Raw genomic sequence first — 16,690 nt, forward strand, 5'->3', positions numbered from 1 at the left:
GGCTAGGAGCACAGGCAGACTGGGCTCTCTTGTTACAAGGAGAAATTGGTTGGCTGCCCTTTAAAGCAATTGCAGGATTTGGAGCAACCTGGTGGAGGAAGGGCAGGGAAGTCCCTGCCTTGGTTGAATTAAGTGCACTATTAGCCTATGTGTTTAGGCAAAAAAAAATTACTTTTAATGATGAAAGAAAAATAATAATATCCATTTTTGATTGGACTACAAACATGCAACACTGTTAAGAGCAGTGATAAGTTTTTGCCGATATTTTCCCATAACTCCCACCACTATTTATGGTAGTCAAAAGGCATGAAAAATTGCTTTCTATACAAACGTACCTGTCTGCTAAATTTACTGGAAATTTAACAACAGTTGATTGGAGCTGGGTAGGTGGGGAGCTGGAATGTGACCTGTTGCAGCTTACATTTTCATGCTGGTGGTGTGCAGTCTGTGAGGTGGTACGCAGTGGAGGGTTGAAGAATGGGAGTTTTCCAAAGAGAGTCTTCAAAGAAGCAGTCACGTTTTCTGTTAAATCAGACAGAGCAAAGCAAGATAAGAGCAGCTTTACTTCTTGCCACCCCCTTCTTACCAGGGAAAACCACTTAGTCCCCAGCATTTTACAACTTTTGATCCTGGGTTCTTGAACAGGCTGTTGTAAAGTGAAAAGAGCTTTTCTAAGTGTTTATTGTTTGCTGGAGAAGGGACTGTTGAATTAGCTTAAGATGTTTTGTGCTGTAGGACTGTATATATACTGAATGAAGTGTAAGTGAAATTGTGCCTGAGTTCATCAATATTTTTATATAATTTAGTTTTTATTTTAATTCCTGTATAATACTGTGGTTATCTTATGCATACTCACTATTTATTGAGGGGACGAAAAATGAGCATTCTTAGAACTGAACTCTAATTCTTATTCTAGCTGCTTCACTTAAAAAGTAACAAATACTTAACAGTAAATAAGAGGCTTCCAGCTCTACTAGAGAAGAATGCTATGAGGGTGACCTTGGATGAAGCTGGAAATGAAGGTTCCTGGTTCTACATACAGCCCTTCTACAAACTGCGTTCCATTGGAGACAGCGTAAGTGCTAAGAGGAATATCTTCACTTATTACTTTGTGCGCAGCTTGGCAAAGCTTGTTTCAGGAGGCCTGTCTTGCAATTAATGAAATGCACAGATCTTTTAGTGCGTGATGTTGTAGGAACAACCTTTTTCCTATGCTGTCATGAGGGGGAGGAAAATTGCTATGGTAACTTGTATTTTGGAAACGTGTAACGATTTAACGTTGGAGGGAATAAGGGACCTAATTATGCTAGCCTTTCACAATTCCTGTCCCATTCAAAATGGTAGGAAATGTTGAGTTCCTTCAGCATCTTGGTTTTCAACGTTGTCAGTTTGAAATCAAAATTCATCATCATTTTGTATGAGGAATGAGGTGGTAATGAGGTTAAATGGTCCTGTTCGTGGGAAATCTGCAAAATAATTGGTTCTGAATTAAATGCATTACTGTTTTAATCTCTTAATCTCTTTTTTACAAATCTGAGTCACCTGGGTATACTATCTGCCTAAAGCTATGAGGTAGTAAGCTTTAGTGTGCTCTGTGGTATAGTCCAGGTATATATTTGGCACCTAAACATAGCAGCCTCTATCAAATAGGAATGATTTATCCTGCACAGTAGCCCCATACATTTTGATGTGACTGTTCCTTTTCTACAGACACGCACACGGTAAAGCTAAAGCACAGGGTAGTGCAGTCTTAGTGGCCATTAAGCTCTTTTAAATCACACCAATTCTCACATGCTTTATCACTAAGAACAGTTCTTTTCAATACAGAAAAGGCTTTTTGATTTTTAGTTTAAGACTTTGCCCTAGAAGAAGGGAAGAATAGGACCTTTACTGTCCATAATAAAGTGCATTTGTCTTGAGTCATATGCCAGCCTGGTCAAGAATCTGATTTTACAAATGAAAGTGCGTCTTGGAGGAGGAGGATTTTTGGCTGACCTTTTGCTATAGGAATTATTTGTTAAATGTTAACCAATGAAACAACTTCATGGAAAGCAGCAGATAGGTTAGTTACCAGAATTGCAGCCTGTGTTTCTTCTGCAAGCCTCTGAGTCCAATAGTGTAAGGGGTTATTTTTCTGCCTGAATGACTGAGTACGATGAGCTAAATTTTGAAGCGAACAGAATCCTGGTTTTCACAGTCAGACTGGCATCTCTCCAAACTGCAAGAAGGTGACTGCTTCTCATCACTCCCATTAAAAAAAGAAAGAAAAAGAGCTTTCTCAGGTTGCAAGTTTCAGCCTGATGCTGTACTTATCCACAGGTTGTCATTGGAGACAAAGTAGTCCTGAATCCTGTCAATGCTGGCCAGCCTCTCCACGCCAGTAGTCATCAGCTTGTCGATAATCCGGGATGCAATGAGGTAAGGGCAGACTGACACAGCTGGAGCAACTGTACAAACCTCTGTATGATTCAGCTAAGCTGGTAGGACTGGTGTTTTATGAAAATCACGTTATCAGTAAGTTGGTTTGTACGTGTGGCATTGTGGTTATCTTGTTAATCAGCAGCTTAATATAGCTACCGGACTTTTCTCATATCTGTTGGGCCCTGGACGGAGGTTTGAGTTTGATCTCTTTTGCTTGACTGGCTAAAAATAAAATTTTTCTTAAAAATCAAAAGTTGTGGCACCGTTAGTGTAGCAAGTGACTTCCTCGCAAGTCAGCTCTGTAGTTACTTGTTCTGAAGTAAATGCAGAAAGGGCTTTCCTTTTCTACAGTAATGCAACAGGGACTGCAGTATTCTGTTGAAAATTGTCTAAAAGGCAAGGCAGTACTTTGTGGCAGTATCTTGTGCAGGCACAAGACGGGCACTAATGGTTTTAGTTCTCCTTTTAGGTCAACTCTGTGAATTGCAATACAAGCTGGAAAATAGTCCTCTTCATGAAATGGAGTGATAACAAAGATGATATTCTCAAAGGGGTAAGACTCAAAACTCTACTTGCTTGTTACTTGTTCACTGATGGGTAATGCCTATATTGACCACACTGTCTGGACTTTGACAGGGGGATGTGGTGAGACTGTTTCATGCAGAACAGGAGAAGTTTCTGACTTGCGATGAGCACAGGAAGAAGCAGCATGTCTTCCTGAGAACGACAGGGAGACAGTCGGCCACATCTGCAACCAGTTCAAAAGCCCTGTGGGAAGTAGAGGTAAGAACTGTAACGCAGGCTGGGGGTTACTGTTTCTGTATAAAAGCAGTGTACCTGGATTTCTTTTTTTAGGTAAAAGTCCTCTTGGTGTTAGAAGTTTAATCTTAAAATTCCTTTACTTACTGTGCTTTCTGTGCAAAATCAAAGAGGAGTTCTGACCTCTAATGCTGCAGCAGATAGCTCTCAAATTCAGGTTCTTGACAATTCAGAAAAAGGGGACAGAGAAACATCTGTGAAGTAATTTTCTTGCCAGTCACTAAAGTTTAACACCAGCTAATAATTTCAACTGTCCTGCTGAGTGTACCAAACACTCTATTTTTGGCGTGGAATAATGTGATTTTACACGTCCTCATTTGATAGGAGATTGCAGCCCTTTGCTAGTATCTGCGCATTGCTTGTCTGGACTATTTTTTCCTTTACTTGGCTTTTAAATAGTGTGACTAACACCTTGGCCATCACTGGCTTCTTAAAATACCCTCGCTCTATTGGTGTGATTAGAGTTGTTTTATGATTTTAAATGTTTGCCATGTGAACTGCCTGTGAGAATTATAAAATTAATTGTAATGGTGGATAGGTATTTTTCATATTTTCTTTCTTGAAGTGTCTGCTTTGATATACATTGAAACCCTACCTAGAATTAACATTATTTCCACATGTTATAACACATCAGTAGCTTCCGTGATAACTGTCTGTGTGTATGCAGTTACCACTGGTAAATGCGAGGCAGAGGTAAGCTAGTCCTTCCCTGAAAGGCACAGCTCAGTTATGCTGAGTTTTCCCTAAGAAAGCAGGTGTACCCACAGAGAAGCTGATATGGAGTAACAGATCATCTGATGTTAGAGGCTCTACTTGCCACAGGAGAAGTTAGAGAGTAAATACAACAGTCTTCAAGTTCTTTTGTACAACGCCATTGTATTTGAAACCTTTCCAGGTGTCTTCCCTCGCCCACTTTCAGAAGGTCAAAAATGAGTTATACCAAAAAGGTAAAGGACTTGTTGGATTTCTTTAGGAAGTTTGTTTTAAGACGTAGCAACACATGCACATCTAGAGCACCTTCTTTAATGACTTCTCTGCCAGCTTGCACCATAATCTTCCTGCCATCGCTCACCAGACTCCAGTGAAGTACCAGCCATTGTCAGCGACTTTGCAAACAGATATTGTCACTTGACAATGAGCAGAAAATCAATGTTCATTAATTGTTGAGGTGAACTAATTGTAGTCTGCTCAAACTATTTACTGTGCTGTGTGTTGTTCAGATAGGAAAGGTTGTTTGATCTTTTCTGGAGCTCCTCATTCTGTTCCATTTTACCTGTACGCGTAAGACGGTAAATGCTGTGTTTGAAAGGGAGGTCACTGACATACGGTGTAAATGTGGTTTCTGTTTCCTTGCAGGTGGTGCAGCATGATCCTTGTCGTGGTGGTGCGGGGTACTGGAATAGCCTTTTCAGGTTCAAACACCTTGCTACTGGACACTACCTAGCAGCAGAGGTAGGTGTTGGGGCTTGCTTAGGAACTCTGCCTTTCCTTCCACAGTATTTTCTTCCTTTTACACCTTCTGAACATCTCTCCATTTCCTGCCCTAAAAATAGACACAGGAGAGGGGAGGAGAGTGGTGTTTGGGTCCTTAATATTAATACAAAAGTAGACGGCTAAACATAGAAAACAAGATGAAAGAAACTTGAAAGAATACTATGGTACAGGGGTAGTCTTGAGCTTATTTCACTTTTTGTATGAATTCTAGAGGCAATAACTCTTCTCCTGCAAAGAATAGACACTAAATAGTATCCTGTCATGTGGGCAGTAGAATCAAGATGAATTTATTAATAGATGAATAAATTGTAAATGGCTGAGAGCCTTTGGGGGAAAATGAATTCAACTATTGTTAGTTTCTCTTGAATCACTGATTTCCGAGCGGAATTACAGAACTGAGTGTAAAACGAAAATGCAGTTAGACTTCAGACCAGTCTTGTAAGAACTGCAGATAATGCTTAGCTGTCCAAGCACAAAATAAATGAGTCTCTCTCTCCATAGTGGACATCTTTCCCCCATTGAAGTAAAATTTCAAGACATTTTATTTAAAAAAAAAAGGGGGGGAAAAAGGTCTAAGTGTTATAATTTTGTGAGTTTTGCTGCTTAACACTTGTAAATGTTTATTAAAACTACTTCTGTTTACTTTAAAGCATGGATATATCAACATGCCAATACACAAACCTCTGTAAGTAGAAGCTGTCCTGGATGTAAGAGTGTGTAGCAGGGCAGAAGGGCTGTCTCAGCCCATGCTATTGACCTGAGAGCTTCAGTGGGAAAAGTCTGGATTAAATATCCCTTTTTTTATATTCTTCTAATAAGCAGCTTGAAAAAACGGCAGCATTTTGTCACATGCACACTTGCAAATCCTTTTCATTAGTGATCCAGTATAGAGCTTTTCCAGTAAATCTTGGGTTTGCTAATCAGCCAAAACAAAAACATGGTCTTATATCATGCAAAAATATAGCAGAGGAGATTGCTCACCTGATCCATGGTTAGAATAGCATTTGTTCTAAAAGATTTCTGCCAAGCCAGTAATTTCTAGTTGGAAATTCCACTTGGGATTTTAAAAAAAAACCCTGAAACTTGGTAACTGTCTACCCCTCTTGCTCCTTTAGTAATTATCCTGAACAAGATAAATCTCTGCATGTTTGCAGATTACTTAACTGCTTAATTCATGGACAGGCAGATGCCCCATTAGAAGTGAACCAGTTTGCACAGTATATTTGTTCTGCATGCCTGGTAGTGCTGTAGCAGTAGAGTGCATCTTTTACAAAATAAGTTTAGACCACGCTGAGGTTGTTTCCCACTTCCAGCTGTGTTAGAGTTTTGACGTGCCTGTGATTCTGTTTCATCAGGTAAACCCTGACTATGAGGAAGATGACCTGGAGTGTCAATCCTCAGTAAGTATAGGCAAGAGTATGATCTTGCCCCTAATTAAGGAGGGCTTGACACAGGCCCAGGTATTTCCCTGGCCAGTGCATAGATGGTCCAGGCTTTGTTGCTAGTGAAGAAACTAAAGAACTGAGAATGAACTGAAGGCTTTTAAGGCCTGTCCAGAGGAGTGGATATTGAAAACTGGGTTAGGCTTTAGTGAAGAGCAATGCACTTGGAACCGAATTTATATGTTACCTGGACCCTCTCGCCTCCCCGCTTTGTAGCATCTCTTTTTCTGTCTTCCTATTTCTTAAACCTTTGCCTCTCTGAAGCACTCCCTTGAATAGGTCTGAAAAGCAAGTTGCTCAAGGTGACACTGGATGACAAGTGTCCCTACCGGGATGTTCACGTGGTGCTGTGCCAGTCAGTCGTCTGACCTCCTTGTTTAAGAAACGAACTCCCTCACTCGTTTTAGCTTGTCACAGGAAAGCCAGGATAAAGGGTCTAGAGAGCAAGAATGGCAGGGTGAGAATGATTTCAGTGCCATTCTTCTGATTTTCCTGTGAAAGCAAGTCTGTGTTGTTTTCAGTAAATGTTGTTGTGTCAAAGATTGAGTGTGCTGATGCTTTGTATTAATGGAAGCTTCTCTTTGGTGTCAAAGGGAAACAGCATTGCTTCAGTAGTTGAAAACAGATAAAACTGGAACAGCACTTTCCATTGTGGATTACATTTTTTTAGTTGGATTTGATTGTAGTCCTATGCAGCTTTCTTGGTCATTTACCCTGTATTATGGAAGATTTGCTCCATTTGGATATGAAAAAGAACCACTCTTCGCATTTTTAAAAGGAGACGAATGCACTGTGATGCTTTGAAATCCTGCAAGGTGGAGTTTTCCTCCTAAAAGGATTTGTCGTCATAGCCTGGCCATTAAAAGGCTAACCCTTGCCCCCAGATATTGAGCTGTTTTCCTGATTAGTTCTTGGTGGTATTTGGCAGCAAACACTGGTCTTCTGACAGCTTGACTTCAGTAAACGTACTGGAAAAATGAAAAAATGAAAAAAAAAAAAAAAACAACCCTCACAAAGCTATTGGGGGAGGGAGGCATCCAACATTGAACTATTTTGTTGGCTTAACTTTTTGAGAGTTAATCAGTGTCAAGGTCTTCTACATAGACATCCATTCTACTGGTGTTTTGTTAATGCTTCCTTCTGATAAGTGCAGTAATAATGATAATGCACTGGCTTCAGAGTTGTGGATTTTTTCCCTGCTGTCTCTTTACCACTAGGTGGCAAAAATAGACCATAAAGAATAGGATCAGGAGCACACAATTCATTTCTGACACAAAATTGCTGCATCGTTTAACATTCACTAGTGACAAGATGGTGTGGGCTGCTTTATCCAACTTTAGATAAACTCCAGCTTTATCCAAATGTGAGCCGTCTGCAAGACAGCAAGTTTCTTTGCACAGCTCTGTGTTTTGTTGTTGTTCTCTCCTTATACCTCAGTGAGCTGCACAAGAACGCATTTAAATGGGCATGTGTGAGATGCCAGCTACTACCCTTGCAACATTCAAGGGGACTGCTTCTGTCAACTTTGGGGTTGAAGTTTTATTTCTCCCAAAATTGCCCCATATCCTACTGCCTAATTTACTGCTCATTTTCGGCTTTGTCACAGTTTCAGTAACTGACCAGTTGAGTCCTGAAATACAAATTGTGAATACAGAGCAGCTGCCTTACTGTGGAGATGGAGACAGCTGAAATTTGGGGAATTCATTCCAAGTGAGCGAATTTCTCCGGATGTAAAGCCTCCAGATGGACTCTATTCAGTGTATAGTTGCTTCTTCTCTTGAAGGCACACTCCCAATGTGTATTTCTGTTCCATACAGCTAACTGTCTGTTCCCATGTGCAAAATCAGACTTTAAATGTCACTACTTTGCAGCCAAGTTCATTGACTACAAATGTGCTAACTGCAGAGTATCCTGAGGCACAAGCAACATTAGATACCTTTTCCATATGTTTAAGGATTGCAATGCCTTACACCAGGACTTGGAAAGACAGGTACTTGAGTGCTGACTGCTTTGTGCCTACCTTCCACTGGTGCCAAGATCACAGAGAAATTGATAAGTTGGTTGCTTGATCACTTTGAAAATTACATCTAGGATTTAGATGTTTATACGTGGACAACTGGCTCTTGTGTTGTGTCAGACAGTTAGCAACTTTTTTATTGACTCAGGATAACTGGTAGTTCCCTAACAAAGGTTTTAGAGAAGGTTGTCATTCCTTTTCCCTAGTTTATCTTCATTTTTTCCTACCCTTTTGTCCTTTCATCTGAAAATCCAGGGTTTTACTCAGTTGATGTTAGTATCTTTACTTTGTTAAAGGGGGCTGGTAATCTGCTAGCACCTTGGAAAGAGATGCTTCTGACGCCATGTCCTTTACAGCATTTATATCGTTGTGTTCGAGTGCATCATAAGCTGAAGTGTGAACAGCAAGACATCCAACTTCTTGATTAGCTTTCTGTTTCATTTGTCTGTGATTGATAGATGCAAGTCCCATTTTTGTTGCTGAAGTTGATTATTTCCCAGCAAGATTGTTGGTACATAGCGTTGCTGATTTTTATATTTGCAGCTCACATAATTACTTTGTTAGCGTGATAATTGCAATATGTTGAGTATATTTCAAGAGCTAGTAGTGTCAGGGGTGGGGATCTTAGCAGATGTGGGTCATTTGAAACTAGTCAGAGTTCCCAGTGCACTGTGGGGTGTATGGCTGGGGCATTTGGAGTCTCTTCTGGCACTGTCTGCCAGACATAACTTCTGGTGTAGGATTTATTGTGTTTGTGATCCAGAAATACTCAGAAGTTATTAACACCAGGGAAAGCGAAGAAATGATCGCAAGAACAGCTACTTGTCAGTTTTACTGGTGTCCTAAAGTCCAGCTGCCTTAACGGGTACTTGGAGTGGTTCAGAGTCATGTCTGCAAATTACAGGACGCATCTATTTAACGCTAGGCAGGTGGGTCTGGAGGGCTTGGTCTGACTGCGTGTGATGGGACTTCTTCCACAGCTGGACCCTGAGCAGGATGCCTCCAGAAGAGGCTTGCGCAGTGCTCAGGAGAAGATGGCGTACTCTCTGGTGTCTGTGCCTGAAGGAAACGATATCTCCTCCATATTTGAGTTGGACCCTACCACCTTGAGAGGAGGAGACAGCCTTGTCCCCAGGTACAGCTGAGCATAACGTTAGAACTGACTATCTGCTTTGGAGTTTGATATTATTATTATTATTTTAAGGTAAAGCTGTATCTCACTTTTTTTTATCCTTTGGAATTAAGATTCTTCATCAATTAATGTAGAAATATTTAGCAAGTGCCTGAAGCTTCACTGTAGTACTTTACGATTGAGTTATAAGTAACAGAACCCCATTTTACAGATGGGAAAATTGGGATTAAGTGACTTCCTTGCCAGTGAACAAACTGGGACTAAAAGCCTTGGGTGTCCTATCAAGCCAGTCCCATGACCTGTCTGTATTATGTTAGCTAGGATGTAACATCAATTATTTAGCACTTTATTTTCTGTTGTTTACATGTCCTTTACTGTTCATATAGTACCTCTCGCTACTTAAAAGATGCTGTGTCCTTCAAAGATACACAGTCTGCATGCAGGCTCTTTGCTGTCACTGAGAAAGAACAGCATATTTGTTCCATCTACTTTATCTAAGCAACTCTCTAAATCATCAGACACTCTTAAGTTAGCAGAAGTTAATGTGGCCACCAAAAGCAGCCATCCTGGCTGCCTCTTCTGTCCTTTGGGCTGCCACGGTTGTGTGGCGAGAGGAGGTTGTACTGCAGCTGAGAGACTGTTTCTTATCCTGGCCTAAGCTGCTCATCTGACTGTGGCTTGACATCTGTCAAAGAGCTGGTACATGCAAAATAGTGTCATTGCCAGAAATACCTGAGAAAACGAAGTCTGGGAACTGCTGACCCCTTAAGAAGAATGGCTTGTTGACTATTGCTAGAGAAAATTGTTGCATGCTAATCGTGTGTTCTGATATCTTAATGGACCTTTGATGCTTGTAAAACATTGACTCTTCGTATAGCTAGTCTAAAAATTCTCAGTTTAGAAAATATAAAAGAGATACCAGGGAGTTATGGGCTGAAAAATACAAAGGTAAGGGAGGAAGGTGACAGCTCAGATACACTATAGTATGTGGAAATGTGAGGATTTGAAGAGGCTTAATTTGTTACTGTACGACAGCTGAGTTACAGCAACAAAATACAGACATAGTTCTGTTTTACAGCAGAATCTATTTCACTATATAAGAAGACTTCTTAAGGTGAATTTATAGAATGAAATAAGGAAAGAAAAGTCATTCCTGTTACGGTATGTAGCATGGATAAAGATGACACTTTTTTTCCCACTTGTTCCTGCCAACATCTTGCAATTCAAACAATGCGAAGATTTCCTGTCTGGGAAAGTGACTCATGCTTTGAAACTTTTAACTTTCTTTCAGGAACTCTTATGTCAGACTTAGACACCTTTGCACTAACACCTGGGTTCATAGTACCAATATCCCTATTGATAAAGAAGAGGAGAAACCTGTGATGCTTAAAGTAAGTCTTGTTACTTTATGTAAGCACATCCTTTGATTCCTGTACTTTCACAAAAGTGTTGTTGGCAGGAGAAGTTCCAGTCCCTTGAGACTGCTGGGTTTGTCAAACAGCAAGCAGTGTAACAGCAATGAATAGTGCCTATGCAAAACGTTTTATCTAAAACATCAGGTTTTCATAGTAGTTTACTAGTTATACTGTTCAATTTCTACTGTATGACAGTCATCACGAGGAGGATTTTATGCCACTGTTTGTGGCAAAGTTTTGCAATCTCTCCCGATGTTTCTCTGAATTTAGGAACAGCTTTGAGCTTACACAGAGTGGTACTGTTCTCAAAGTTTGACTTCATCAGGAGCCTCGTACTGTCTAAGTGGAGCTTGGCTTTTCTTCTGTTTTATTGTCACCGAGTATGTGAATTACTACTTTGTTTTCTGCCTTTTGGTTTCATGGTAGAATTTCTCTGGGTTTCAGATTGGTACTTCTCCAGTGAAAGAGGACAAAGAAGCTTTTGCTATAGTACCAGTTTCCCCTGCAGAAGTCCGGGACTTGGATTTTGCAAATGATGCAAGTAAGGTTTTGGGTTCCATTGCTGGCAAGTTGGAAAAGGGAACGATAACCCAGAATGAAAGAAGGTAAGGAAGCAAGAATTTGGTACAGATAATGTTGTTTCCTTTACTCAGTAACTGTTTCTTTGAAAATTTTATCTGTGTATGCTATCTTCAGAAGAGAGATTTTGTTTCCTCTTTGGTTAGATTTAAAAAAAAAAAGTTGATGGTTTTATCATTGGCATGTCTATAGTGGAGGTTCTCAAGCCTATTCTGTCAAGCCCTCCCTGTTGCTCTGTGAAATGAGAGCATGAGAACTGTTGTTGTGAACTTGGAGGAATAATCCACAGCATACCTTTCTTGATGGGCTTTGCAAACTGAGTGTGGGAATTTATAATCCATCTTGTGAAGACTGAACACATGACTTCTTGCAAATCCTCTGCCAATGTCCATGAAAATTATGTGGCCACACAAAAAGAGCGCCGAGTCAGCTGTGTCAAACCAGGGCCCACATGTGTCTATAGCCAATGTCTTTTATTTGGCCTTGGGAGAGATTATCACCTGATTTCTGCCCCCCCGCCCCCAGCAGTGTAAAGAACTGCCAGACAGAACTTGGCGAGCGTATCGTTGCCCTAAAGTGATATCGTTGTCTTACTGCTGCTATGGTTTAGCTATTAGACAGCGAGGCTATAGCAATAAGGGAGCATTAGTTCCTAATTTTAAGTTCTGTACAAACCTATGTGCTTTATCTAGCATCTGAGTCAGTCTCTAATTGATGTTCTTTTTTCACTTAGCATTTTGAAATCTATGCTAACTTACACTGACATTGTTCTTTTAACAGACAGAATTTGTAGTCTTGTATTAACAACTTCGGGCTTTTCCATAGATCTGTTACCAAATTGTTGGAGGATTTAGTCTACTTTGTTACTGGTGGAACTAATTCTGGACAAGACGTCCTTGAAGTGGTATTTTCTAAACCTAATAGAGAACGGCAAAAACTGATGAGAGAACAGAATATTCTAAAGCAGGTAGGCTGCATTTTTCTCTAAACTCTGCCTACAAGAAGGGTTGTTAGAAAAGAGACACTAATGGCAGAGAACCTGGCCAAATTATTGGGACCAAAAGATCCTTTGAGTTTCTAGCTTTCAGCAGGTTCTTGGCAGCGGACTGTAGGCATACCATTGCTAGAAGAAGAAATTACAGAATACGGTGTTGAATAAAGGTGATCAACAGCATCTTCTGTCCGGGCTACTCTATGGGGAAAAAAAAAAAAACCAAACTTGGCAACTATAGTATAGTTCCGATGTACCTTTTAGAAATTTAAAGACACTGACACAATGCTTTTACACTAATTTAAATCAGATGAAGGCAGTGTCTCATGGGATTTTATCTTTGTTTTTTAATAAATCTATAGATTTTCAAGTTGTTGCAAGCACCATTTACGGACAGTGGTGATGGCCCGATGTTGCGGTTGGAGGAGCTTGGAGACCAGCGTCATGCTCCTTTCAGACACATATGCCGGCTTTGCTACAGAGTGCTGAGACACTCTCAGCAGGATTACAGAAAGAATCAGGTTTGAAATATGTCTGTAGCTTTCAGTGGCACTAACATTGTTCTGCGCTCCAAAAAAAAAAATAAAAGCTGCATCCCATTAATTAAACACTGCTATGCTGTGCTGTGATTGTACAGTCAGCAAGAGATTTTTGGATTGCTCTGTTTTACTCTATCTGGCATTTTTCATCTCTATCAGAGACTATATGCAGTGTAATTAGTATCAGTTCTAAGGGGAATTTAAAAAAACGACGGAATTGCTAACTCTCAAATGCAGGTGAATTATAAGACTTTCTTCACTCCTGCATACTACAAGCTCCATTGAAAGTTGACCTGTGAGTTAAGGCTGTTCATTTTTTGTTGCCATTTATTAAAATCAAACTCATATCAGGTAAAGATAATTGCCTTGGTGGTATCTAGCCCAGGAGGGAGGGAGGTGTTAAGGTTACCTGTCACCACTTGTTTTCTCTCAAAAGAACAATTTGAGTCTAATCCAGTTTGCTGCTTGATGTCAATGTTGACAAACATCTTACCATTTTCTGTTACTGAGTATTTTCTTAGATTCTGAGAATTAATTACACCACCTTCCTTCTTCCTTTTACGTCTTGAAGGAATACATTGCGAAGCAGTTTGGCTTCATGCAGAAGCAAATTGGCTATGATGTCTTGGCCGAGGACACTATTACTGCACTGCTTCATAACAATCGCAAGCTCTTGGAGAAGCACATCACAGCTGCTGAGATTGACACTTTTGTTAGTCTCGTGAGGAAAAATAGGGAGCCCAGGTGAGATCTGCATTTTTGAGTATATGATTACCCTTTTCCTCTAGCTTTCTGAGAAAAATCGGTACCTGCCAACTTGCTAGTAAGGAAGCACAGCTAGTTCACTTCTTTTTTGGCACTTGCCATAACTTCCCCCTTGGGCAACAGTCTCGCTCTGCAATGTTAAAATGGAGTTCTGAATGTTTTCTTGCTGAAATGTAGATTGCTTCAGTCTAGATCTCAACACGGATTGATACCCTTTTGGCTCGTGTTTTCCAACAGGTTTTTGGATTACCTCTCGGATCTGTGCGTTTCCATGAACAAGTCTATTCCAGTGACACAGGAGTTGATTTGTAAAGCTGTGCTGAATCCAGCAAATGCAGACATTCTCATTGAAACTAAGTAAGTTAATGCCTTTAAAGATGATTTTCCTAGCGTGAAACAGAAGGAAGGTGATTCAAAGCTGAGAGCACTGCTGGCATGTCTAGAGAAAGCAGTTAAGTATGTGGGGGGTCCTCTTCGAATACACAGTAAATGGGTATTGATGACAGCAGACGTCTGCCATATGCATTCTCAGTCCTGCAGAGAAATCTTTCAGATATCTCACGTTTGATCAAAGTAGACAGACTTTGTAGGAAGGCGTGCAGGGTCCTGTGGGCCTGATCCTTCTCTGGGCTTCAGGCTTTCCTCCATAAGCTGTCTGAAGTGAGCAAGCACTTCTCGGGTGTGTGCCCGCTGAGCTCAGCTTGCAGCAAAGCAGAAGCTGATGCATCTCTGCTCACCCATTTCTCCCTCTGCAGGAGGGGGCTGCACCTGGCTGCTTCACCTGGCTGAGGCTGGAGCTTACAGGAAATGCGATGCCCTCTGCAGTTAGGACTTTGGTCTCCAGCTCTCAGCATTGCCCTGCCATTGCTGAAGCATCATAGCAGGCACCAAGTCACAATTATCTTTCATAGAGATGGATTTATGTGATATGTGGAATAGGGCGCAGATAATCATTATCAAAATACCATAAAAGGGAAGCAGGTCTTTGTCAGGTAGTCTGACACAAATGGATGAGAGTATTCTTGCACAGTTAATTCTCTTTGTGAAATGATAAAGACTGTATTTATTTCCACCAGCACTTATTTGTTCTTATCCTTGTGTATTTAATTTGTCTTTTTTTCAGATGTATGATCTTCTTTTGCTGAAGAGCTAAAAGCCTATAAAGCTTTTTTAGTTTTAGTAGCTGATTCGTTTCTAGTTATTTCACCACGTAAGCAGAAAGAAGTTCTGGTCCGATTGGCATTTATGGGATACAGAACTAATCAGTTTTTAGACATTTTTGTTTACCAAATCCTTTCCTAGTCTGTTGAATGATCTTTGAACCAGTTCTCCTGTAAAGATGTTTTTGAAAGTCAGTTAGATATGTCTTTAACTTCCTTGTTTCTTTATCTTCATCAATTGAATGGAGCTGAAATGTTGGTCTTTTTAAGGCTGAATGGAGAGCTTATAATCTAAATTCATTCTAACCTAATGCTTTTAATAATAAAACACAAAGATGTTATGTAGTAAACTGCTACTGCTGAAAGAGTAAGATACTCTGCTTTTACTTTGCAGAGTTGAGGAATAAAATTTGTGTTTTCTGAATGCAAGTGAGATCATAAGATTAGTTACTTTTATATCACCAGTACATTTTAGCAAGTGTCTTTTTTTAGCAAGTGTCTTGAAAGAAATGTTCTAAAAGATCTGCATGGGTCTTGGCAGTTTGTAATCTAACCTAACTTTCTTCTGGCAGGCTGGTCCTATCTCGATTTGAGTTTGAAGAAGTGTCAAGTGGAGAAAATGCCTTGGAAGTTGGAGAAGATGAGGAAGAAGTGTGGTTGTTCTGGAGAGACAGTAACAAGGAAATCCGCAGTAAGAGTATCAGAGAGTTGGCTCAGGATGCTAAGGAAGGGCAGAAGGAAGATCGGGACGTACTCAGCTACTACAGGTTAACAGCATGTGCAGTAGTTGGCTAGCGAAGTTCCATCAAGGCTGTGTGGGGAAGCCTTTGGTATATAGGCTGTAGTTGGTTTGGGAGAAAGGATACTGGTTTCGTGGACAAAATTAGCCATTCAAGAGTGAAGATGAATTCTCTTTGAAGTGAGAGCTAAAAGCACAAAGTTATTCATGGCGAGAGGTCCAATTATCAGCATAAGCAAGTTTAAACTGATTTTAAGAAAAATAGTTGAGGCTTAGAGTGCATTGAATTTGCACAGCACTTAATGCCTATATTTCTGCTTGGTTTCCTGATAAGTGGGTGTTATGAGAGAGCCTGTATGTTAACTGTTTAGGTTACCTGTAATCAGATGGTAGTTGGGGTGAACAACTCCTTGCAGGAAGAACAGGATTTCAGCATGCAGATGGGTTTGCTTTTGATTTTAAAGTCACTGCTTTTCTCCCTGCCTTCTAAATTTCTCACTAAGTTCAAAGCCTTTAGTGGTCCTGTAGTTCTCAGCAGGACAATACGTGAAGTTATGAAAATGCCACAAGTTTGGTTTGATTAATGCGCAGTGCTCTTTTGTACAACTTAAGCTATGCTTTTAGCAGTTTCTGACATGAAGCGATGTTTCCAGATGACTTGACAAGACACCAAGTTCTTGGCATAGTGTAAGATCAGGTTTCAACCCAGACAAAATTCCTGTGTCTGGGTTATAAAATTCTGAGAGTATTTTGACGGACTCAATTGTGGTGATGCAGAAAGTACAACTAGATGCTTTATTTTTAATAGCTATCTTATTTTGTATTATCTCTTCCATTGAAATGGTTCTCACAGTAGACTTCCTAATACATGTTTTTGTTTGAGCCTATTGGAGGGCTGTGCTCAAAAGGAGACCTCTTGTATATATTTTTAAAAATTGTATCTGCTTTCAAAATAGATTTTCTTGCACTTGTTTTTAAGTAGAATTGATAGTGTTAATTATTTTTAGTCTATGTTATAGATTCGTTAACATGCTTAAAACAAGAGTTTAGGATACGGTTTGGTCAAATTCCCATGAGGAGTGCTGAGTGTGAAAAGGAGTCTGCTTTCAATTAAATGTTCATTTCTTTAGGAAACCTCACAGTTGACACTATTCAACACAAGCCTGTATGAATACTC

The 16,690-nt window shown here is 40.1% G+C and overlaps 1 protein-coding gene across 4 annotated transcripts in view; it reads left to right on the forward strand.

The window, feature by feature from the left end:
- The window catches only part of ITPR1 (inositol 1,4,5-trisphosphate receptor type 1), a 186,530-nt gene that overhangs the window by 60,908 nt on the left and 108,932 nt on the right, over window positions 1-16,690 (forward strand). For 3 of the 4 annotated variants that reach the window (XM_082321383.1, XM_082321382.1, XM_082321385.1), the window contains exons 6-19: window positions 917-1,075; window positions 2,320-2,418; window positions 2,891-2,974; window positions 3,058-3,204; window positions 4,597-4,692; window positions 6,090-6,134; window positions 9,174-9,328; window positions 10,617-10,716; window positions 11,185-11,345; window positions 12,145-12,286; window positions 12,673-12,831; window positions 13,421-13,593; window positions 13,852-13,971; window positions 15,347-15,541. In XM_082321383.1, the coding sequence (XP_082177509.1) occupies window positions 917-1,075; window positions 2,320-2,418; window positions 2,891-2,974; window positions 3,058-3,204; window positions 4,597-4,692; window positions 6,090-6,134; window positions 9,174-9,328; window positions 10,617-10,716; window positions 11,185-11,345; window positions 12,145-12,286; window positions 12,673-12,831; window positions 13,421-13,593; window positions 13,852-13,971; window positions 15,347-15,541 (1,835 nt within the window). The remainder of the gene's footprint in view (window positions 1-916; window positions 1,076-2,319; window positions 2,419-2,890; window positions 2,975-3,057; window positions 3,205-4,596; window positions 4,693-6,089; window positions 6,135-9,173; window positions 9,329-10,616; window positions 10,717-11,184; window positions 11,346-12,144; window positions 12,287-12,672; window positions 12,832-13,420; window positions 13,594-13,851; window positions 13,972-15,346; window positions 15,542-16,690) is intronic. The other variant, XM_082321384.1, reaches the window with a different exon arrangement.

The sequence above is a fragment of the Platalea leucorodia genome (genome assembly GCF_965183815.1).
Source record: "Platalea leucorodia genome assembly, chromosome: 9".
Classification (NCBI taxonomy): domain Eukaryota; kingdom Metazoa; phylum Chordata; class Aves; order Pelecaniformes; family Threskiornithidae; genus Platalea; species Platalea leucorodia.